Raw genomic sequence first — 25,857 nt, forward strand, 5'->3', positions numbered from 1 at the left:
AATAAAGTTGTGATGGAAAATGCCATCACATCTGCAGAAAGAGCTATGGAGATTGAATGAAGACTGAAATGTATTTTTTTTCACTTTTTTTGTTTTTCCTTTCTCATGGTTTTTCCCTTCTGTACTGATTCTTCTTTCACAAAATAACTAAGATGGAAATATGTTTAACATGATTGTATATGTATATCCTATATCATATTATTTCTGTCTTGGGAGGGAAAGGAAGAGAAGGGAGAGAGGAAGAAAAATGTGGAACTCAAAATCTTATAAAAATGAACATTGAAATCTATCTTTATATGTAATTGAAAAAACAAAATACTATTAAGTGAAAAAAGCAAACAAACAAGCAAACAATGCTTTTGTAAGGAAGGGAGCTAGGTGCCCAGGGAGCCAATGTCAATAAACTTAGGCTGGACTTTTGAGTTTGAATCCTGCCTCCCTCCCCCCAAAAAAACCATTAAGAGAAAATGCAATCGATTCAGTTTCCATTTTAGAAGAGTTTGCTCTTTGGTAATGCTTCATTTCCCTTTTTGAGTTTCAGCAAAGACTCAGCAAAACGAGAAACAGTTAACACCTCAGTAGCTAACAAACACTGGGTGGCAAGAAGAAGGTGTTATACCCCAGGCCCCATGCTGAGTGGCCTACCTTTGACGATCCCCACCTTTACTCCTCCTCTCCCCCACAACTAAAGGTAAGTGGAAATTTTCATTCAATGGGAAGTGAAAACACAAGTTCTTCTAACTTAGTAATCAAAGAGAATTTAGAGCAGTGAGGAACCTAAGCAGTCACCTCAGTCCAACCTCCTCATTTCAGTGAGGCTGAAAGAGGAGAAATTAATTACACAGGTCATGTATGAAATAAATGGCAGAGTTAGGATTGAAGCCCAAATATCCTCATTCAGGACCTAGTCCTCTCCCTCAACCCTACCCTGCACCCTTCACTAAATACAGTCAGTTAAAGATTCCTGGGGACTCCTGATGGCTCTTCTCTTGTTCAATAGATCATTCATCTAGCATTTATTAAATGCCTGCTATATACTAGACACTAAAAATGCCTTCTCTCATTCAATATTCACCCAGCATTTATTAAGTGCCGACTATGTGCCAGGCACTAAAGCAAATTCAAAAATGAAATAATTTTTGCTCTCAAGGAGCTTACATTCTATTAGGGAGAAGCAACATATACACAGAGAAGTCAATGTAACATTTATTCAAAATAAATATTAAATAATTTCTAAGGGGAATGCATTAGAAACTAGTAGGATTAAGAAAGGCTTCATCTAAGCTATAGCACGTGGGTATTTACCTAGTCTGTGGGGGGCTTTCTGCCTTGGAGATTGGTCAGAGTGATTATAATAAAGAAACAGTCCCTAACCCTGACCCATATCAAAACTTTGGCTCCTCAATCTTCTCTCCTAACTCATATGGTGGGTACAATGGCTTAAGTGTAATCCATCATGGATGCAAGGAATTGGACTGTGGAACCTCAGGTGGCCTTTGAATTTTGACTTTGGAGTTTAGATTATAACATCATAGAATTTTGATTCAGAGCTAAAAGCAGCAGGTTGATGACAAGTGGCCAGAATGACAAACTTGGAGTTGAAAGAACTGCGTTTGACTCCCACCTTAGACAGGTGTGTGATCACACTGACTAGCAGAATGACCCTGGCAAGTCATTTATTTTCACTCACTTTCAATTTCCTCATCTGCAAAATGGGATTAATATAAGTACTTACCTCTCAAGGTTGTTCTGAAGGTCAAATGAGATAATCTATTCTAACTATAAAGAGCTGTATAAATGTTAACTCTTATTATTAACTAACCAAAACTCTTAATTTTATAGATTAGGAACCTAAAACTCAGAAATTAAGGGATTTGCCCAAAATACCAAGGAAGGAAGGAAACAAGTACCTATTACATGCCAAGCATTCTATTTACACTTTACAAATATCATCCCACAACAACCCTGGGCCGTAGAGTACTCTTATTCCCATTTAACAGTTAGGGAAACTGAGTCAAACAGCAGTTAAGTGACTTCCCCAGGGTCTCACAATCAAGCATCTGATGCAGAATTTTAATTTAGTTCTTCCAGAATGCTAAGAATGAAAGCAAAGTCCTCTACTTCCAAATAGGACTCTCTGTGGGGAAGGATGATCAGTAGGATTTGCAAGGATTTCATTTTTTATCTCCTTCCCCTTTCTGCTCCTAAAAAGGAAAAACTACCGAAAGAGTTACCACATTTGGAAGGGTCTGCCTGGGTCATATTTCTCTGTACGCTCCAGAAGATTAGCCTGGGAAGGTGGAGTTTTCACTTGAGACATTCTAAGTGTCTGAAACATAAAGCCCGTGCCGTGAAGCTTCCCCTTCTCCACCACATGTCCTGTAAATCTCCCCCTCAGCTTGGATGAATTTTATGTCTTGACTGCCTATAAAGCACCACTGCCTCTGTTACCAATTACCACTGATCCCACACTAAATATTGCAGAAACATTTAGTCCAGTATCACTAACTGCTGATATTCCTCTCAGACAGATCCATTCAGTCTCCAATACAGTTCCATCTGGGCTCCATCCTCAGACCCAACGGTACGATGGGGTCTAGGAAGGGAAAAAACCCACCAAGAAGAGCATGATTGCCATTCAACAGACATTCCTCCAGCACCTAGCCTTCATCACTGAATCACTCAGATTGAGACCTGTTGAAGACCTTAACTTAAAAAGGCCAAGGTCTCCCAGTGCATCCAGGGCCATTTCCAGTCTCATCTTGATCTTTATCTGGCCACTGACACTAATGCATTATTGGTGGAGGTGTGAGATGATCCAACCATTCTGGAGAGCAATTTGGAACTATAAAAGGGCTATAAAACTATACATACCCTTTGACCCAGCTGTGCCATTATTGTGTCTGTCTCCCAAGGAAATCATAAATGAGGGAAAAGGACCCACTTGTGCAAAAATGTTTGTAGCAACTTTTTTTTTTGTGGTGGCAAAGAATTGGAAAATGAATAGATGTCTATCAATTGGGGAATGGTTGAACAAGTGGTACATGAAGGTAATGGAATATTATTGTTCTATTAAAAATGATGAACAAACTGGTTTTAGAAAGCCTTGTAAAGATTTACACGAACTGATGCTGAGAGAAATAAGCAGAACCAAGAATACATTGTACACAGTGACAGCAAGAATGTGCGATGATCAGCTATGAAAGGCTTGGTTCTTCCCAGAGGTTCAGTGATCCAAGGCAATCCCAATAGACTTTGGATAGAAAATACTACCCACATTCAGAAAAAGAATTGTGGAGACTGAATGTAAATCAACACTACTATGTTCACTTATTTTTTCTGTTTTTTTCTCTCCCGTGGTTTTTCTCTTTTGTTCTGATTTTCCTCTCTCAATATAATTCATAAAGCAATGTATATTAAAAAATAAATAAACAAATTATATTTGGTCATTGGACCCAGATGACTCTAGAGGGAAAAAGTGAGGCAGGTGACCTTGCACAGCCCTCCCTCACTTAAATCCAGGTCCCTTGCATGACATGGCGTCACTCCCCTGAGGTTGTGGTCCTATTCAAGAAAGAAGGACAAACAACAACCACCTCCAGTATACCTACTATGTGTCGGTACTAAGGATACAAAGACAAAATACAGAACAGTGGCTTATGTTTTAAAGAAAAAGAAAAACATACATTACAGTAACTGACCTCAAGGAGCTTACAATCTAATGAAAGCAGCAAAACGCAATGGAGGGATTTCTGCAGTCTCAGTCAGGAGGGATGTGTGTTTGAATCCCACCTCCTTCATTTAGGACACGGGTCCTCAAACTATGGCCCGTGGGCCAGATGCAGCAGCTGAGGATCCCCCTCACCCAGGGCTATGAAGTTTCTTTATTTAAAGGCCCACAAAACAAAGTTTTTGTTTTTACTATAGTCCAGCCCTCCAACAGTCTGAGGGACAGTGAACTGGTCCCCTATTTAAAAAGTTTGAGGACCCCTGATGTGACTTATGCGATCATTTGGAAAAACATCCTGTTTTCTCATCCATCAAATGAGGATACTTACCTCATAGGGTGATTGTGGGGATCAAATGACATAATGTTTGTAAAACTGCTTTGCAAACAACATATAATATAAAAGTCTATTATTATTATTATTGAGCAACTGGGTAGCCCAGTAGCAATAGGTAGCATTGAGCTTGGAATTAGGAAGATCATCTTGAATGCAATCTGACCTCAGACACATTTGCTGTGTGACCTTGAATAAGTCACTTAACTCTGACTCAGTTTCCTCATCTGTAAAATTTGTTGGGGAAGGAAATGACAGGCTATGCAAGTCTCTTTGCCAAGAAAACCATGGGATCATGAGGACTTGTATACATCTGAACAAATATGATCTTAGGCAAATAACTTTATCTCTTAGCGCCCCAAGCAACTCTGCAGGTAAAAGAACAGGTGATGATCTTTATTGTAGAGGAATTTTTCTCACTAGAAACCTCCTACATCGATGAGATCATGGGTATATATATATATTTTTTTTTTCTGAGGCAATTGGGGTTAAGTGACTTGCCCAGGGTGACACAGATAGGATGTGTTAAATGTCTGAGACCAGATTTGAACTCGGGTCCTCCTGACTTCAGGGCCGATGCTCTATCCACTCCCTAGCTGCCCTGGGTTTATTTTTTTGAAAAGGACATGTGCACAAATAACTATGTTATAAGATAGAATGTGATGGGGACAAAGAAGAATCCAAGACCAAATGCTATAAAAAAAATTGAGGAAAAAGTGGTCATTTTCAGGTGGAGAGGAGAGTGATCAAGAAAGACTTCATGAAAGAGATGGCAACCGAGCTAAACCTTGAGGGAAAAGAAGGATTTTCAGAGAAGGAGATGTGGGAAGAGTGTATGTTCTGGCATATAATATGCAGAAGCAGGAGAGAGCAAGACAAAATTATGGAGAAATAAAAATCTTACTTTTGCTGAAATGAAGGCAAGTAGAATCAAATCACCTTGGAAAGGTATGTTGGAAGCAGATTGTGGAGGGTCTAAAGTACAAGAAAAAATGTGTATTTTATTCTTTCTGAGCAAAATGGGAATTAATAAAGATAGATGAGCATCATGTATAGTTATTGTGTATTTAATTTATTCTTTAATATATTTAACATCTACTGGTCATCCTGCCATCTAGGGGAGGGGGTGGGGGGAAGGAGGGGAAAAATTGGAAGAAAAGGTTTGGCAATTGTCAATGCTGTAAAATTATCCATACATATAACTTGTAAATAAAAAGCTATTAAAAAAAGATGTATGAGCTTGGGGGAACATAGATATGTCCCTTAGGAAGCTTGTTTTCATAAGAGGGTAAAGGATGAACTAAAGAAGGAAGAACCTCTGCTCTGAGCTTATGGTCACTGGGCCAGACAAGTTACCAATGAATAGTGTCAAATGTTCCAAAACCTTCATTTAGGGTTGAGATGACAATACTGTCCATTTTATAAGCTAAAAGAGCCTTCAACCCTTTAAAAGGATGAAAGCGAATCACATTTCCAGAACTCATGGTTAGAAAAAAATATGTTTAATATTTATTTCGAGAAAGTCAAGGCAGGATACATATAGAAAAGGACAGAGTTTGCTAACATTTATGTTTTTGGAGGGCTGCTGTTATTCAGATGAGAGGGGTGGGATTTGGCAGAGTGGAAAGAATAGCTTGAGAATTCAAAGACTTGAATCCTAGTCTCAACCTTGCTCTCACTTACTGTGTGGGCAAATCCCTTTACCTATATGGGTCTCCCAATTCTCAGTGATAAAGTATGGACATTGAGCAAGGTGATAAGAATGACCCTCCCAGGGTTAAGAGTCAGTGGTTTGGAGACACAGAAGTTTGGGGCTTATCTTGAGTTACAAACTCATAGAGCGTAATCCAATCCTTTATCATTGGACCATATAATCTTATTTTTTTAACCTACAATGGGAGAAAACTTGTTATTGTTCATCCATGTGAAAAACATTTCTTAGGGCAATGGGCAAAATGTCTTTTGGCACTGATATAACCTATTCACCTTGGAGATCAGCAGTCTAATCCTAGAGAGGAATATGGTAAATCTGGCTCACCCATGATCTACCATTTCAATCAAAAGACTTGTCAGTCACTGGGATCTCTTTTCTATTCTAAAGTCTTGGTGGGGAAACCATCTTAGTAACAATAGGAGTGACTCTTTCCTCTAAGTTCATTATTAGCATGTTGGTGGAACAGGGCATTCTTCTGTTTTCTACTTCCTTATCTTCACACAGATCTGTTTGTCTGAGTGCACTCACTTCGAGTGTAGACTACAGCTCATCCACACCCTTCCTTCCCTTTTGATTCTTGTACATGTGTTCCACCAATCCCCCAAGATCTTCCCTGGAGACCTTTCCTGGATTTTCTTACATTTCTTTGGTCTGTTACTTTTATTTCGTGGTCAACCCATTTCCTTTTCTGATCATCACTTTCTTGGATGCTGTTTCTTATTACCTTTTGGACAATATCCCATGGCCTGTTTGAGTCTTTCATACATCTGTCCTTTGAGTCAACCACAATGTAGACCAATCCAACCTCAATTTCTATCCTCAGTGGTGGTACTGGACTTGAAGTTGAATCCTGTCTCAGTCAATTGCTGGCTATATAATCCTGGACAAATAACTTTACCTCTGCCTCAGTTTCTTCATTTGTAAAATGGGAATAATAATGTCACCTAACATCTAGGTTTTTATCAGGATCAGATGCATAATATATACAAGGGGCTTTATAAAGCACTAAATTTCATTTTGTTGACTCTCAGATTGGATATTTCAGAGATTGTGATGTCCTAGGACTTGCATCACTAAGAAAGCATGTGTTGAAAAAAAGATGAGGTTTATGCTGAAAAGCAGTTTGAAATTATTAAAAGCCCTGTGGGATTTTCCAAGTGCTTTCTCCTTTTTACTCAATTCTGAGCTTAACTTTATTGTCCATCTGTAGTGCCTAGCCCAGGTAAATACACCTAATGAAATCCATGGTGATGGAATCTGCTCAATGGAATGACTTGCCAACTGCATGTCAGAGGTGAAAGTCAGTTTTCATCCATTCAGTATATGAATTACTAGGCTAATCTTTTTGAGTAATCAATTAATTAACAAGCATTTTTTAAAAAGCATGAACTACATGATAGGTGCTAACCTAGGTACTGGCGATACAAAAACAAAAAAAACCCAACAAATCTGTTCTTATTCGCAAGAAACTTGTATAATATTGATTAATCAGAGACCTCAATGAGGAGGCCCAGAAATGTCATATGCAGACTGCAATAATCATATTGAAATAATTGGTAATAGAAAGATCACTGGTTCCCAGAAACAGATCTTTCTATGAACCAATTATTCCAATTTCCTCCCGACTGAGCCTTTTACCAGAGCTGCCAAACGGACTTTTATTTTCTCCACTCACTCTCTGTAGGAGGGGATAATGCATAGTGAAATATCCCCAAAATGAGCAGCTGTAAGAGGAGGATAAGCAAATGACCTGAATCGACCACAAAATGGATAATCAGACAGCTTCTAAACATCAAGCACCGCCTGTGTCTTTCTCCTCCAATAAAGCAATCGATGGGAATATGAAGACCGATTCAAACCGCCTTTTTTTTTTTTTTTTTTTTTTGTCCCTGAACCAACAGGCTCACCCTGACCACATTCTTTCATCCTGGATATAGTAGAATTGTAAATTTCTATAATCATGGAGTTTCCTTTTAAAATAAAGTGCTATTTCTTAAGTGCAAATCTGACCATGTGATTCCTTTGTCAATAACAGTGGTTCCTGTAAGGGGAAAAAAAAAATATATATATATATATATATATACACACACACACACACACACACACACACACATATATATATATATATATATAAACTCCCTTGTTAGCTTTTAGAGCCTGATATAGCCTACCTTTCTAGCTTCCATAAAAATCACTCACTATTCTAACATCCAGTGTAACTAGCCTTTTCTCTCTTCCTCGTCCACCTACCATGTCCATGACTTTGTGTTGACTGTTCCTTGTGCCTGAAATGGACTTCTTCCCTACATCAACTTTACCAATTTACTTCCTCAAAATACAGCTCAAATATTGTAATGACAGAATCTTAAAAACTTAAGAACTCTATTTAATGGAATGTCCCATGATGATTCCACAGGACCGATGATCAAGCATGCCTTCCCTAGAAAAAGAAGTGATAGGCTGAAAGTGTGGATGGTGACATTTTTAGACAAGATTAATGCAGGAATTTGTTTTGTTTTACTTCATTATTTATATTTATTTCAAGGGTTTTTTTTTCCCAATGAGAGTTAAGTAGAAGAAAAAAGATTTTTTTCATTAAAAAATTGAAAACCTACCTACCAAAAGAATTTTTGAAAATAAAGTTCATCATTGACTCTAATTTATAAGAAATCAAGCCATTCTCCACTTGATAAATGGTCAAAGGATATGAACAGACAATTTTCAGATGAAGAAACTGAAACTATTTCTAGCCATATGAAAAGATGCTCCAAGTCATTATTAATCAGAGAAATGCAAATTAAGACAACTCTGAGACACCACTACACACCTGTCAGATCGGCTAGAATGACAGGGAAAGAAAATGTGGAATGTTGGAGGGGATGTGGGAAAACAGGGACATTGATACATTGTTGGTGGAATTGTGAACACATCCAGCCATTCTGGAGAGCAATTTGGAACTATGCTCAAAAAGTTATCAAACTGTGCAGACTCTTTGATCCAGCAGTGTTTCTACTGGGCTTATATCCCAAAGAGATACTGAAGAAAGGAAAGGGACCTGTATGTGCCAAAATGTTTGTGGCAGCCCTGTTTGTAGTGGCTAGAAGCTGGAAAATGAATGGATGCCCATCAATTGGAGAATGGCTGGGTAAATTGTGGTATATGAATGCTATGGAATATTATTGTTCTGTAAGAAATGATCAGCAGGATGATTTCAGAAAGGCCAGGAGAGACCTATATGAACTGATGCTGAGTGAAATGAGCAGGACCAGGAGATCATTATATACTTCATCACAATACTATATGATGATCAATTCTGATGGACCTGGCCATCTTTAGCAATGAGATGAACCAAATCAGTTCCAATAGAGCAGTAATGAACTGAACTAGCTACACCCAGCAAAAGAACTCTGGGAGATGACTAAGAACCATTACATAGAATTCCCAATCCCTATATTTTTATCCTCTTGCATTTTTGATTTCCTTCACAGGCTAATAGCACACTATTTCAAAGTCCAGTTTTTTTTTTTTTACAGCAAAATAACTATTTGGACATGTATACTTATATTGTATTTAATTTATACTTTAACATATTTAACATGTATTGGTCTTGGGGAGGGGATGGGGGGAAGGAGGGGAAAAATTGGAACAAAAGGTTTGGCAATTGTCAATGTTGTAAAATTACCTATGCATATAACTTGTAAATAAAAAGCTATAATAAAAAATTAAAAAAATAAAGTTCATCATAAAAATAGAGACAACTGAGGATCACAACACTGTATTTTCATTTTGTTGCTGTTGTATGATTGCATTGTTTGTTTTCTAATTTTTTTCTCTTTGAGCTGATTTTTTTCTTGTGCATCATAATTATGAAAAGATATATAGAAGAAGTGCACATATTTAACGTACATTGGATTATTTGCCATCTAAGGGAAAGGAGTGAGGGGAAGGAAAAGAGAAAAAAAATTGGAGCACAAGGTTTTGCAAGGGTGCTCCTTGCACCCTTTATGCTTTAATAAAAAATAAGAAAGTTACTCCCAAATAATCAACATTGAGAGGCTCATTGAGTTATGCAAGGAGGGCAAAGGTTCTTGAAGAGTTTAGCAGATTCCGATGATCTGGAAGGCCTTTGAATATACTTAGATATTATCAAAAAACATACAGAAATGCTCACCATTTTTATTTATTTTGGGGGGGGGGTCAAGTCACTTATCTCCCTGAACTTTGGTTGCCTTATCTACAAAACAAGGCAGTTAGACCAAATGGTCTTTGTGGTTCCCTTCTAGCTCTATGATCTTGTATGACCTACAAAGAATCATAATAACAAACCAAGTAGGGAGTTGATAATCAATGGGAAATAATCAACATTATGAAGATCAGGGCAGCTAGTGGTACAATGGATAGAACACCAGGCCTGGAGTCAGGGAGACTCATCTTCCTGAGTTTTAATCTGGCTTCATTCACAGCTAGTAAGCTGTGAGACCCTGGGCAAGTAACTTAGCCTTTTGTGCCTCAGTTTCCTCAACTATAAAATAAGCTGCAGAAGGAAATGTCAAACCCCTACAGAATCTCTGCCAAGAAAATCCCAAGTGGGGTTACAAAGAAACAGACATAACTGAAAAACAAGTGAGCAATAACAAAAATCAGGACTAAAGAATGGTTGAAAAGGCTCCCATTTACAGGAGGTAGTTTTAGAATCCCAAATGGTCATGAACAATGTGTGTCTGTGAATAGGTGGGTGAATGGATGTGAATGTGTATATTGTGAGTGCCTGAGGGAGAGTGTTGTATGCATATGAGTGTGTATCTGTGAGTGTGTAAGGGTGTGTTTGGGGTCAAGGTGGAGTGAGAGGGAAAGCAGCCGTTCTTTTTAAAATAGAAAAGGTTTAAAGTTTCAAAAAATCCATCAAGAGTATCCTCTTCAATTCTCTGGCTAAAAAGCATGAGAGTTTACTAGACTGAAACTTTTGAAAATAGAAGCTGCAGCCAGTGGGTAGATTACTGACTGTTTCCCATTTTAATCAGTGTCTTGCAGTAGCAACTGAGGGGAGGGAGAAAGCCCTGCAGCCACTGTGTGGTCGACAGGTCACTGTCACTGGGCCATGCAGAACAACCTTCTGGGCTGGGCCCATTTCTCCTCTTGTTTACCCTGCTCCTTCACAGTCACCCTGGTTCCCCAGTACTAGACAAAAGAGCACAGCAGGGAACTGGAAAATATCAAATGCTGGGAGCATCAGCGATTCTGTTTCCAGATCAGCTTATTCAGAAACACTATGCTTATGAATAAACTACCTCTCTCTCTCTCCTACCCTCTCTCTCTCTCTGTGTCTGTCTCTCTGTTTCTCTGAGTCTCTCTCTCTGTCTCTGTCTGTCTCTCCCTTCCCTCTCCCCCCTCTCCTTCCCCTCTCTTTCCTCCTCTTCCTCTTTCTCTCTTCCTTTCTCCCTTCTCCCCTCTCTTTCTCTCTCTCTGAAAAAAAATGGGATGACCAGCTTGCGGTGGAATACCATCTATTTTTTTTATTAAGTACACAAGCATTAGTTGGTCCCTGTAACAACATGTACAGACATCGTCACATTATAAATGGCAACAGTACAAGAGCCCCACCTGTAGACTCCTTGAGGACCACTCTAAACCTCTCTTGGATAACTGTAAATCCATATGTCTCATATATCTTACTCAGTGAGAAGAGACACATCATCACCTAAGCTAACAGAATGACAATAAGGCAGAATGAAGGTCCCTTTTAACTTGGCACTTGACTATGGATGCAGTTCCCATGCTAGTTGGAGGCAGAACTCAGTCTCAGAATTGGAAATGGTCTCAGGTCTAGCTCTCCCAAGTTGACCCACAGTTCCATATCCCACAAGTGGTCATCTGTCCTTTGCTTGGAGTTCGTCATTAAGCAAGAACTTACCTCCCTTCTGAGATGGCCCATTCTGCTTTGGGGGCTCTAATTGTAAGGAAACTCTTCCTTGAATCAAACGTAATTTGGCCTTTTACAAATTCCTACCCCATGCTCCTGGATATGTCTTCCTAGGACAACCAATAACAAGTCTAATCCTCCTTCCATGTGATAATCTTTCGATTTCTTGAAGATAGCCACTGTCTCCTTATATCTTCCTCTCTTGAGAGCGAACACCCCTGATTCTTTCAGCTGATCTTGACACGGCATGATCTCAATGCAGTCCCGTATATTTATTAAGTGGTTTAGTGTTTGAAAACTCCCTTTCCTCACAACAATCTCATGAGGTAGGTATTGTATTTTCTTCTTATTATTTTTGAGGAAACAAGCTCATAGAGGTGGATAACTTTCCCATGGTCACCCAGAAAGCCTTTCCTTTCCCTCAGTGTGTCTCCCCATTGGCCCCTTCTTCTTCTGAGAACTCTTTCCCAAGCCCCCAGTTCTCTAGAGCTGTAGATTTCAAATATGTTTTGTGTTGAACTTTAGGAGACATTCGTGCTAATCCAACAATATCATCTCTGAGCTTTAGGAGACATTCATACTAATCCAACAATAACATCTCTGACAATTTCATAAGACAGTCAGGAAGCATGTTATGGAATGGAGTTTCTGGGCCTGGCTATGGATCACTTTTGTGTTATAATGGCAGAATACATCACTGCTGGTCCAAAGATCCAGCATGGAGGGAGCCAGGGAAAATTTGGAGCAAAATAGAAAAAATTAAGCTTATTTTCATGCTGAAAAAAAATGCTGCATGTGATAAATAGTTTTTGATTTATACATAGAGGGCATCCTTATAATAAAGTCCAAGGGCTTCTTAAATTGAGCTTCATGGACTTTGATGATTATATTTTGATATAATTAGTTCCCTTTTGTTATCCTATACATTTTATTTTATGCACTTAAATAACTTATTCTGAGAAAAGGTTCTCAGGCTTCACCAGGCTGCCAAAGGGGGTCAAGGACACAAAGAAAATCCCTGGTATAGTGGTAAAAAACACTGAATTTGGAGTCAGCAACATGGCGGAGTGAATGTGGGACTAGGGAAGATCTGGGTTCAAATATTTCTTCTTTTTTTCTTTTTTGTTTCTACTGAATTTATTCTCATCTGGTTGTTTTAATGTTGTAGTCACTGCATGGATATTAAGGCATATAATGATTGGCATAATGCCAATAACTGACAGGTTACCATTGCAACCAAATGTCTATTTCTAGACATTACAGCTAGAGAATAAACTGTTAATCCACAAATGTACAAGAGATATAGCAGATTTGACAACAAATAAGACAATAATTGTCTTAGAATAAGAAGAACACATACATTTCAGGAATTATTGACTTTTGAGAACACTAAGAAAAGGTAAAGTATAAAGAAAATTCTTTTTATAAAAATTTCCATATAAAGTTGAGAAACATAACCCAACAATGGATTGTATTTCTGCATATTTTCTTAAGTTATCTAGACTAGTCATGAGATCATTTTAAAAAACTGATTCTGAACAATGGCTTTTCCATGCAGCTAAATTTTGAGCAGAGATTATACGACGTCACCAATAGTCCAGTCAGGAAACTACAAAGATTCCTGAAAGTTCCCTTGTATATTTGATTCAGTGATCTGAATCCTGTGATCTTTACCTAGACATCGCATTGTCTTTTTCTGGTTCTCCATTCTGTTGAGCACTATTGTAAACAGCTCCGTTAGAACCTTCCTGTTTCCAAGCTATTTCAATAGCAAAAAACTGTGTCTTTACTATACTCCTGAGTACAGTCTAGCTGCAGTAGGTGCAGGAGTTGAAATCTTCAACAATTCCATTGAACTTCATATCAAATGGTCTCCATAGTTCTGATCTGAGCTCTTCTAGGTCCAACACAGCTATCTTGAGCTTTTCCAAGTTCTCCTGAAACTCTGACTAGATCTGATCCCCTACTTTAGTGAGTTTTAGAAATAGAGGGTCATCTGAAAATTGGAATAAACCCCAGCATGCTGCATAGCCTTCATGGCCCAAGCCACTTCAATGTTAGGGTCGTTGCCACAGGCCTTGGCTGGCAGGGAGCAAGCAGGGGCCCAGCACATCCTGGACTGCCCCGACTCCTCACAGCCATCACCGCCTGGTAGCTTAGTATAAAGAGGTTTTTGGAGAGTTTGACACGGACCACAAAAGTGAGAGATTGAATGGATAAGAAGAGCAAGAAACCCTCTCAATAAGTTGCTCTTACAAACTCCGGTTATAGACAGCTACAGAAAATAGATCCTGTGGGGGAAGTATGGAAAATCTTGACTGGCACTTACCAGCTTTGTGCTCATGGTGACTTGCTAAGTCTCAGGTTTCTCATCTGTGGAATGGAAATAATACCTGTATTACCCACCCATAGGACTGTTTTGAGGTGCAAACGAGGGAACATAAAGTGCTTGTAAAGTTTAAAGCATTATGTAAATGTCTCTTATTAATACGTTTGGCTTCTGATACCTCTCTGCCCTTGGTTTCCTCATCTGTAAAATGAAGACTAGATTGGAGTCCCTCGGTTTGTGATGATGTATCCTACAAGTAGCATCTTCCTAGCTGAATGTAAGGCTTCTTCTGGAATTAAAGGACTATCTGAAGACTGCTCCTCTGGCCAAAAGAGTCATTCCAAGGAAGAATCCTTCAGGGCTGAAGAGAGCTGCAGAGAGAGCCCACAGCTATCCAGCAAGCACTAAGAATTCTGTATCTCTACATCTCAGAAAAGACAAAGCTCTAAAGTTTCCCTAAGGAACTGAAACTTATATAAAGAGGTTTTTGGAAAGTTTCACATGGACCACAAAAGTGAGAGATTGAATGGATAAGAAGAGCAAGAAACCAGTTTCCACTGTTGACAAAAATAGAATTGTTAGACTCATAGTAAATAAGGCAGAATGTCTTGTTTTGGTCTAAGCCCATGATTTCACCAGTTTAGGGAAATCCCAGAGTGGAAATGCCCTCCAACAATCCAGTCTGATGACTCATCTGCACACTTGAGTCATACAGTGTTACCTGGGCCATGGAGAGACAAAGGGGTCTAGTGTGTACTTTCAATGGCAGGTCTTCCTGACTCCAATGATGGCCTTCCATTCACTATCTTCTTTTCAGTGTCCCTTTTAGTTAAGATTAAATATCTGTTATATAATGCTTCTTCCAGAGAACCATATGTTCTTTATATGTCTGGATGTATCTTTATTCCCCTACTTAATCTTTCAATAGTTTGAGTGAAGCCAGCTCTGCTTCCTTTTGTTCACCTTCAAATAACAGGTAACAGAAATCAACTGATGGTCCATGAATGACTAAAGGACTTTCTTTTCTTCAAAAGGTTCCTTATCCAGGTCACCCTGGTACCCCACCTGTTACTTCTCATGATATTTTGCTTTGCTGTTGACATGTCTTCAAGGGCAGGGTAGCAGAAGGACTGCCATCTTTTTCTGTCTTCCTAGATGAGATGGACCACCAAGGCAGAGCAGGCTGAACCTAAGGCTAAACCCAGACAGAGGTAAAATGACATCAGCACCCCAGTAGCCTCGGCCAGCTCCTTAGGCATGATCCTGGGGCCGTATATAAGTGCCAAGGTGCTGAGGTAGCCATTGCTGAATCCTACAAGTGAGATAAAGATGCACGGGTACACATCGGAATTGAAGAATACCTTGTCCAAGTGGAGCCGAGGCTGGTAGTTACAGAAAATGAAAAGGGGAACAAAAAACGTCCTTAGGAGAACCAGGGTAGGGAGAAGTTTGCTTTTGGGCCCCGGGATCTGAATCCAGGCAGGGATCTGCCGGCCACACAAGTCAGCAACATTGTACAGGAGGAAGCTGGTGAGAGGGACAAAGAACTTATTGGTCCATAGAGATCCAGAACTCTTGTTGATTGACTCAACATTGGAGGAAAGGGCAGGGAAAATGATGATGGAGATGAAGAAGACATAAACAACACAGAAGCCCAGCACAGCTGTCTTCTTCAGGATGAAGCAGAGAGGAGGCAGGCTTGGGTCTGTTAGCCTGATGATCTGTGGTGGAGGTTTAAGGAGGCTTGAAGATTGTTCCTCTTCACGAAAGGAACCTCCTGAAAATACATGGCTTGGTTGTACTGGTTTCATGTAATACCTGAAGGGAAAAAAATAATAATTAACTTTGGGAAAAATTGGTCAAATCCAATGAAAATGTCATTCAAAGTCAAAGGATAGGATGAGGAGGGAGAATTTTCAGATTAGTGTTATGCTAAAATTTTGTGGTAATTGGATGTTGTTTGTAATGTGTAGGCCATTAATTAGAGATTGAAAATATGGATATATAAAATTTAGATTTACTTAAAAACTGTAAAAAAGCTAAAGTTTATATATTGCCTTAAATATGGCAAAATACTTTTAGTGCATTATGTCATCTAAATCTCCCAATCCTGTAAGTCAGGTAGCACGTAAAGTATTAGCCCCATTTAACAGATTAGGGAACAGAGGGTTAAAGATATTTCTTGCCTATGGTCAGGAAATATCAGAGGCAAGATTTGAACTCGGGTATTCCCACTCCCAAGCCTACAAAAATCTACAAAAGAGAAAAATATAATCAAAGAACAAGAGTAGAACCCTTAGCTGGGCAGGGAAGGAGAACCGGGAAAACAAATAAATACATTGGAAAAGACCATAGAGCCTTGCAATGGCAGCATCCCACTATGTAAAGTCACAATAATCCACTTCTGTAGTCACCCTTTCTAAGTCAGACTCTAGGATTCTATCAGATTAGTACATGATGGACAGCAAAAGGCATCTGCTGGTGATTCTGAAAATCTTTGCACTCAGCCTCTTCAACATTTGACTGTTAAGCTATACAAATTACCAAAAAAACTACAGATTACACTCTTTTTTCAAAAATAAAAAATAATACAAAAGTTATATCGGTTCATTTAAATACCCCAACTAACATAAGAACTACTGAAAAAGAATTCTAGACAAAGGTCAGCAGGAAGTGGGTTGTTTCAATCCTTAAAAAGCCCTGTAGTTGCCCTTAAATAGATCAGATTAGACATAATTCAATTCAACAAATATTCTTTAATTGCCTATGCCCTGAAGAGTATAAAGACAAAAACAAAAGTATTATCTGCCCTCAAGAAGCTGCCATTCTCCTGGGAGAATGTACGTGGATAAGTAAATATAAAACATGGCCAAAGTCATTCCAAGACATTCTGAAGAAAAAGAAAATGAAGACAGTACTCTTGAATAAGTCATTTAACCCCTGTGGGCCTCAGGTTTCTGAAAAACCAGCAGGAGACTATCTGGGTTGCACTTTCCTTGCAGGGGAGTGATAAGGAGGAGTGAGATAACATATATCAAGTCAGGTTGGGCATTAAAATTATGCACGACTGAATAGGTTGCTTCATTCCAAGGACTAGAGAAAGGAACCATCTTACTTCCTTCTGTCCCCCTTAGTTCCCTCTTTTCTAAACAGCTTGAAGATTGTTCTGTGCCAGATTTCTCTGGCTGAAAAAGCCCTGCCTTGCAAGCCCTACCAAGCTGCCATACTTACCCCCGGGTTCAAGCGCCCAGCAGTTTTTCACCTTGTTTTCTTAATTTGGATATTTTATATTTTTTGTAGATAATAATCCATTTTCTTTGCCTTCTCATTTGGCTGGCACATCACTCTATTCAAGAAGTACCCTGGCTTAGTGGACAGAGAACTGCAGCTTTAGAATCAGGAGGATCCAAACTGGAGTCCTGCCTCTGCCATGTATTGGCTGTGTGTTCATGGGCAAGTCACAATAAATGCCCCTTGACAACTCTCTAAAACTAGAGAAGAGTTTCCAATCTGTGCCAGCAGAGGGAATTTTCATACTGGGAAACCTGGATTATGTAGAGCAGGTTCTGGTTTGTTGCTCTGTTCCATTTCTTCTTCCCTCTCAGTTACGAATGTATAGGACACCAAATTTAGAGCTGGAGGGGTCCATATGGCCAAATTAACAAGCGTTTATTATGCACCTAGTGTGTACCAGTTACTGTGTTAAATCGGTCCCCACTTTTAAAGAGCTCTCAATAGAGGAGACAACAGCTCTCAGTTTGCCTCTGATACCATTGGTCATTCAATTTTGAGCCCTCACTTTTCAGAAAATAATGTCTAGCCCAAGGTTACACAGGCAGATAAATCCCTCGTGGAGATTAGGAGAGTTGAGATTTGAACCCAGAATCTGGGATTCCAAGTCTAGTTCTCTTTCCAGTTTACCCTTGTCACTTTCAGTAACCTGCATTTTAAAAGGAACATCCATCCAATGCTACCTAACTCCCCTTTCCATCCCAGGTTAGCCAGATGAGCCCTGACAAACTCATTGACATGCAATGGCTATACCTTTTACTCTTAATTAAAATGTACTTTCTTCATTTGGTTCAGACTGAGTGGACTCAGGAAAAACCACTGAGGTCTCTCTCTGCTGGCGGATTCCCATGGTTTCAGGGTTGTTTCATTCAAACCCAGAAATTGTGACCACTCAGCCAACAAAGCCATTAAATGCTATCCCAACCTGTCTGTCCATGGATTTATGGTTAGTCGAACCTAGGTTTGGCTTAATCTAGAGTGCTTTCCAGAGGAAGTGCTGTTTGATTCTGGAGGTCTTGTGGACTCTGCTTGGCCCCACCCGTTCCTCTTGCCCCTTCTTGTACCAGCATTATTTAGAATGACTTGGCAATGGAAATACAGAATTTTACCTTCATGTCCCTCAGAGGGACTTGCCACCTGAAATGGTCAGTTCATGTTTTCCGGACAATTCTAAACATTTCAGAACCCATTTTCATATGGCCTTTGTCCTTCTTTCTTCTAGAAACTGGAACCAGCTGATGTTAGCTAAGGCTATGATGAATCCCTATTAAATGATGAAACAACTCAGCTGCCCAACTAGAGTCAGTATTCTGATAAGAAAAATGATGACAGAGTACCTCTTTCCCCCTCTTGATTAGAGAATCATACAATGATCCCTCTTTAGGCACTATTGATGAGGTCTAGCAGATCAGAACAGCAATACTGATTTGGGGGAGGACCTTTCCATCCTTCCTTCCAGTAGAATCCAAAATAGGCAGGTTAGTTCATGTGTTCACTCATTCCCCTCTTGTGAGAGGTGGAATAGTAAAGAGGCTGGGACTGATTTTAGAGTTGTAAAGATCAGGGTTCATCTCCTGACTCAGGCACATACTAGGTTAGAGACTCATCAAATCATTGATCTCTGTTGATTTCCCAATCATCAGTAGAGAGAAAGTTCTTTTCCTTAATCAAATCCTAGCTCTAGCATCCCCTACCAACAGGAGAAACAATTAACTTACCAAATATGTATTGATCACCAAGTAAATGCCAGCCAGCTCTCTAGAACCGAGTGATACTAATTCAGCTAAATAATCATGTCCGGGGGTGCCACTCGGCAGGTCAAAGTTGGCACAGGGTATCATAAGATCTGGGCTCTCCAAGTCCAGCTCTGTTACTGACGAGTGACATGATCTTGAGTGAGTAATTTGGCCTGTCCCCTGCTTCAATTGCCTCATCTACAGAATCAGAATAATGATTTCTGCCTTGTCTATTTCCCACAGATAGAATCAAACCCTAAATGTGAAAGCATTTTAAAAAGCATAAAGGACCGAAGGCAAGGTGTTACTAATTATTTGTGAAAAAAAAGAAATGGTAGAATATAAAAAGGAGGAGGGGGAAAGGGAGGTAAAAGGACGGAAGCTGAGGGAGAAGAAGAACATCACTCCCAGCAGCCTCTGGGCCAGTCTTGGAGATTCCCTGCCTCCGTTGGTAAGCTCTAGTTGTTGACAAATTTCAGCTAAGAAGCCCACCTCCACCACTTCTCGGGCTTTCATCTCTCACCTCATTTTCCTGCAGCCCACCCTTATCTCCCTTCTGCATGCAACACCACAATCCAGTTTCAGTCAGACCACGGAAGACGTCAAGACAGCCGATCCCTCTTACCTGGCGTACTCAAGCTTGGGAAGAATCAGATACAAGCCGATGCAAATCACGATGAAGATGTCTGCTGTCAGAAAGAAGGCCAGAGCACAGTTTGTCACATCATTGGATGCTGCCAGATCCACCAATGAGGCCACGGCGCTGATGGTCCCCCCCATGGCCCCACCTGTAGGAAATAATCGGATCCCAGTCATGGAAAGAGAAGGGGGTAATGGAGCAGTGAACAACGGGGCATTTATATAAGAAAAACATATATATTTACAACCATATATTTATATCTCTATGTGGCGAGGTACACATATATAAGTATAGACACACATACATATATGGATATGTATTTTTTTTATGTTGTCCATTTTTTCTTTCTTTTGCCCTTGACCGCCATCAGTTCAGTGAGGCACTCTGCTAGTCCTGGAGATTCAAAGGCCAAAATAAACCCATGCTTGCCCTCAGGGAGCTTACAACCAGGGACTCCTCTTCCAACCTTCAGAACTACTTCCAAGGCACGTGGGCTCAAGGAATTCCTTAGCAAAAGACAGCTTATTGACTCCTTGGTGAAACACACCTGAGCGACACCCATCAGAACCTCAGCTCCACACTCACACTCGCCCTATATCTCCCAAGCCGTTATCCTCTGCATCTTCACGGGACCCCCTGTCCACTCACATGGATCCCGCTTGGGCTGCGCTGCTGCTGCCTGAACCGTGGCGATGACCTCCTAGGTGGTCTTCCTGTCATCATCCATTCCCACCCGCTGCCATAGTGATCTTCCGGACCCTGTCACGCTCACACTCAGTCAGCTGCCATGTCTCCCTATTCCTGCCAGGTTCAAGACGTTCGGCATCTAGAAGCCCTCCACAAACTGTCCCAGAGTATTTTTTAGCCACACTGCCCCTCAGTCCCCAGTGCTTCATTCTAACCGCCTCCTCATGCACAAACGCATCTCCAGTCTTTGTCCCTTTCTTTAAGCTACTTCCCCCCTCCCTCCACCTGCCCCAATGCCTGGAAGCCATCCCATCTCTCCTCTGCCTCCTCAAATCCCTACTTATCTTCCTGGCTCAGCTTAACCACCATTTTCTCTGTGAAGCCTTTCCTGATTTCTCTAGTTGCTAATACCCCTCTGCCTGATTATCTTGTATCTATTTTGTATGTATTTTGTATATAATTACAGATTTACATGTTGTCTTTCCTAACTAGGTTGTAAACTTCTCAAGGGCAGGGACTCTTTTACTGTCTGCCACAGGGGACGTACTTAATCAAGACTCGATTGACTGAGAAGCCTGGAAGGATCCCGAGCCTGGTCACACTGTCCTATCAGTACCAGGTCTGGACAGGGGATGCAAAGGGAAGCCAAGTGCAATTTAAAAATACTGAACCTGGAGGGGGGAGTCAGGCTCCCTCCCTGCACTCCCAGCACGTTTGCTTCTGACTTCCCTTGGTGATGGATCTTCCTGCTTTGCTCAGCCCCTATTTCTTGTGACACCATGGCACCCCCAAACCCTGATCTGGCTTTTAGTGTATGTCTGAACTCTCCTAACTTGCACGTCATCTACTATCCTGACCTTCCCCTCTGCCTGAAAATTGTCTTTTCAGTGGTCCCAGTCAGCTTGGCCCCTGGTGGGACAAAACTCTGCCTTGGCCAGCACCAGCCACTCTCTGCCCACATCTCTATGGCTTAGAGCAGTGAAAATGTGGTCACCAAAGGAGGTCTCCAGTGAACACCTATGGAGATGGGTGGTTTGGAGCGAAAGGGTTAAATACTCCCTCCCCCTTTCTCAGGTATTTGCTAATTCTCTCTCTTTAAATAGCAATAACATCATGAAAGCTTTGGCAGCGGGGCAGGGGAGCTGTTTCTCAGGATCTGTAATTATTACCTGGGCTTCTGGTAATATTTGGGGTTAAACTCATTAAGAAATTCCCAGGCTGCCCTAAGGAAGAATATCTAAAAATCGCTGTCTCTTGATTCCTCTCGATCAAGCTTTTCGCAAGCTCTCTCTCCCCCTTGTAGAGAATTTACAATATTATCATCAACAACAAGGCAAGCCTCCGGGGAGCTCATCTTTCATGACTTCATACTTTTATCTCATCAGTTATGGAAATACATGCAAATGAGGGCTTTTAAAAAAATCCAGCATAAAGCAAATGAATTGTTTCCTGAGATATGAACACTTGCAGAATTCCAGGGTAGTTGCTCCCTTCAATTAAAAGACAACAAACAACCACCACCAGAGATCATGTTGAGCCATGATATTCCAAGTTGAAAGTGCCCCACCCCAAACCTCATGGGGTATGAGGGACCTTCACCCCTCTTCCTCTTTGCATGGTCCCTACCAGATGTTTGTGAAGAGGTCAAACCCAGGCTAACACTCCAGGTTAGGTACCAAACCCCTTCCATGCTTTATCCCACCTTTCTCTCCCTTTCTCCGAACACACCTGAACCACAAAGTAAATGCAAACGGCAGAACTGACAAATGCGAGAGAAACCATTTGTTTGTGACCAGTGCAAATAGATGGGCTAAAGTCATTTCCCCTGGTGAAGACACCAGGGGAAGAAAGAATCAGCCTTTAAGCTTGGACCGAAGAGGACGGAGACAAAGAAGGAAGTCCTCAACACTTGGTGGACCCTTTTTTAAAAAAAATAATTGTAACTTTTTATTGACAAAATCCATGCCAGGGTAATTTTTTACAACATTATCCCTTTCACTCACTTCTGTTCCGACATTTCCCCTCCTTCTCTCCACCTCCTCCCTCAGATGGCAAGCAGTCCTATACATGTTAAACATGTCACAGTATATCCCAGATACAACATATGTGTGAACTGTACAGTTCTCTTGTTACACAGGGAGAATTGGATTCAGAAGGTAAAAATAACCTGAGAAGAAAAACCAAAATGCAAACAATTCACACTCATTTCCCAGTGTTCTTTCTTTGGGTGTAGCTGCTTCTTGGACCCTTCTTTAAGCATGGAAAGGTTTTGCTCTTCATGATGCTGCTTTTCCCTCTGAGATCGGTTCCCACTTACATTCTCGTTATTGCTGTTGTTTAGTCTATTGTAGCGTTATTATAATTGCCTCCTGTACAACCTATGTACATTAAGGTAATGATAACATAACCCCTCTATTAGAGTGAAGTGCCTTAAAGAAAGGGACTAAGTGGGTTTATTTGTTGTTCAATCATGTCTGACTCTCTGTGACACCATTCAGCATTTTCTTGGCAAAGATAATAGAAGGGTTTGCTATTTCCTTCTCCAGCTCATTTAACATAGGAGAAAACTGGGGGAAACAAGGTTAAGTGACTTGTCCAGGATCACACAGCTAGTAAAACCAAATTTGAACTCAGGAACTCTAGGACTGGCACTCTATCCACTGCACACCTAATTGGCCCATTTAAATTCTCTATATCTTATGCGTTGTTTGCATTGCGTCTCCCCTGTGAGACTGTGAGCACAGAGACCATATTCTTGTCTTTTTTGATTTCTCTGGTGTTTGTCCTTATCACAGTGCCCAGCACAGTGTGAGTTTTTAATAAGACTGCTCTAGAAATCCGTCATCAATCACAGATCTAGAGACAGAAAGAATCCAGAAGATCATCTAGCCCTTTTTGTTCTTGGTATCTTTATATTATTAAAAATTATTAAGGATCTGTCCAAAGAGTTTTTGTTTCTGTGGATTAGATTTATAAGATGTTTATCATATTAGGAAAAAATTAATTTTGAAGACCCTCTAAAAGGGTTTTAGGGACACCCACACAGGATTCTCTGGACCACATTTTGAGAACCACTGAATTCTAGTTTACCTCCCACGTAGGAAGCACAGTGGATAGAGTGCTGTGTCTGAAGTCAGCAAGACCTGAGTTCAAATACAGCCTTAGTCACTTACAAGCTATGTGACCCTGGCAAGTCACTTAGATGTTGTCTGCCTCAGTTTCCTCATCAATAAAATGGGAATAATAATAGCATCTATCTCCCAGGGTTGCTGTGAAGATCAAATGGGATAATAATTGTAAAGTATTTATTTAGTACAGTGCCTGACATATAGTCTCATAGAGAACACTATTATAAATTTATTGTTGTTGTTGTTGTTAACTCTCCAGAATGATGTCACATTGATATTCCACTCTACCACTCAAACCTCCTATTCTGCAGATTACAGTCAAGGGATCCTCTTTGATGTTCCATATATGTAATGGGCTTTTGTCACCTATGTCAAGAATGGTCTCCCTCCTTCTATCTTCTGGAATATCTAGTTCCTTTTGAGGTCAGGATAACTCCCAAACTTTCCTGAACTCCTCAGTGTTAACCTCCTTCTCAATCCAAGCCAAAATCACTCTCTATGTTCATTTTATCCCCAGACATGTTATTTCTTCCTAAATTGGAATCTTGTGACCCTAGGAAAATCTGTAAAGAGATTCAAAGGAATATGTAAATTTGCTTTCCCCCCTCATATTTTGATAACTATGCTTCAATAGAATTGATTTAAATTGTAATCCTATGTCTTTTATTTTATGAATTTAAAAACATTATCTTGAAAAAGAGGTCTTTGGATTTCACCAGTTAGTCAATAAGCACTTATTAAACACCTGTTGTGTGCTGAGCACTGTGCTAATTACTAGAGATTCAAGAAAAATAAAAAGGCAAGAGAAAGTCCTCTCAAGAAGTTTAAGTCCAATACCAAAGGGGCTCAGGACACCAAAAAAAGGTTAAGTAGAATGAAATCTCCTTTTAGGGAGGGGTTGCTTTGTTGGTTTTTTTCTTTTTTCGGGTGTTATCTCCAGTGCCTAGTATAAGAGCCTGGCATGTAATATACAATAAATAATTGCTTTGAATTGAATTGCATAAAAATCAAAATCCTTATCATTTTTCACACACAGAGCAGTGAGCAGGCAAATAATTCCTTTCTGAAGAAACGAAGCAGTCCCTTATACCAACGTTATCTAATTTAAATCAAAACAGGAGCCACTAAACTATACGTAAAAATTTCCATAGGCCACATATTGATTTAGAAAACCACATATTAACATTATCTAGGTTTTACTTCTTTTGTTCAATATTTCTTAATTACATTTTAATCTAATTCAGGTCAGAATGAGGAGTGCTGTGGGCTTGTGGGTCACACTGCACCTGGGCCTCCACTGTCAGAAAGCCAGCCAACTCCAAATGAGGTCAGAAGACTAGGGCCAGCCCACTCGCAAGGTCACAGTTACTCAGGGCGTCAGTCCTAAGCCGTGTAACAGTGGAAGGTGAGGATGGACGGGGTGTTGTCTATTGTTTAGGATCTGTGAAGTATCAGAGCTAATGAATACATGATCAGGTTCTACCCCAGTGTGATGGCTCCTTCCCTGGGAGAAGTTACCCAGCCTGGGTTCCAGCCCACCTCAGTGGTAGCTCTTACCTGATATCAGAGCCTGGGAATTCCTCATGGGGAAGGAGGCCGCAAGACCAAAGATACTGCTGTTGAAGATGGTGGCGGTACCACTGAGGACCACTATGCAGATGATGGTGATGATGAAGAAGGAAAAGGTCCATGAGGAGGTGTCCACTTTCACCAGCACTGTTATCACCACGAACACCACGAGCAGAATGGCCAAGGAGCTCAAGACCCGAACGTGGACCGACACCCTGCCAATGAGACTTGGTTAATCTGTTTGGCTCACTTTCTGGTCTGGAGGTCCCTAGGGAATCTCAAATGTCCTACTGGGAGACCCAGTGCTCAAGAAGTAAATAGCCCTAGTCAGCTGGAGGGATTCTCCGAGGGATGATCCACACCCGACAAAATCACAAGGGGGATCATAGAGCCAGGAGGTGAAAGGTTCACCAGAACCTTTCTAAAATCTGTGCAAGATTTGGGCACAAAGAAAAGGGAGAGACAAAGGAAAGAGGAAAGGTAAAACTGCCAAAGAAAATGGGACCAGAAGAGAAGAAGAAAGTGTCTGGCTTTAATTTGAGGAATAAAAGCTTAAAAGAAAAAAAAACCCTGTTTACAGGACTGGGATGCTAAATAAAACAAAAAAAAATTAGTAATTATACCGAATCTTTCTCAAAGTAGTTTCATATCTATTATTTAAGAACATACATTTAGAGCTGGAAGAGACCTTAAGAGAGCAATTGCGTTCAACCATCTTTTTTTACAGATGTCCCTCATAAGGTTGTTGTAAGGCTCAAAACAATAATATTTATAAAGGGCAG

At 40.3% G+C, this 25,857-nt stretch overlaps 1 protein-coding gene and 1 long non-coding RNA gene across 2 annotated transcripts in view; one reads left to right on the forward strand and one right to left on the reverse strand.

Annotated features, from left to right (window-relative positions):
• Window positions 1-511: 511 nt before the first annotated feature.
• On the forward strand, window positions 512-5,110 carry LOC127551952 (uncharacterized). Its single transcript, XR_007951212.1, has 2 exons — window positions 512-691; window positions 2,528-5,110. It is a non-coding gene; the product is annotated as an uncharacterized LOC127551952 (long non-coding RNA).
• Window positions 5,111-11,262: 6,152 nt separating this feature from the next.
• SLC29A3 (solute carrier family 29 member 3) overlaps window positions 11,263-25,857 on the reverse strand; it is a 78,212-nt gene continuing 63,617 nt past the window's right edge. The window contains exons 4-6 of the mRNA XM_051982199.1: window positions 25,064-25,290; window positions 19,677-19,839; window positions 11,263-15,842 (exon numbers count right to left, since the gene is read on the reverse strand). Of these exons, the coding sequence (XP_051838159.1) occupies window positions 15,176-15,842; window positions 19,677-19,839; window positions 25,064-25,290 (1,057 nt within the window). The 3' untranslated portion in view covers window positions 11,263-15,175. The remainder of the gene's footprint in view (window positions 15,843-19,676; window positions 19,840-25,063; window positions 25,291-25,857) is intronic.

Source organism: Antechinus flavipes, chromosome 2 (assembly GCF_016432865.1).
Source record: "Antechinus flavipes isolate AdamAnt ecotype Samford, QLD, Australia chromosome 2, AdamAnt_v2, whole genome shotgun sequence".
NCBI classification, from domain to species: Eukaryota; Metazoa; Chordata; class Mammalia; order Dasyuromorphia; family Dasyuridae; genus Antechinus; species Antechinus flavipes.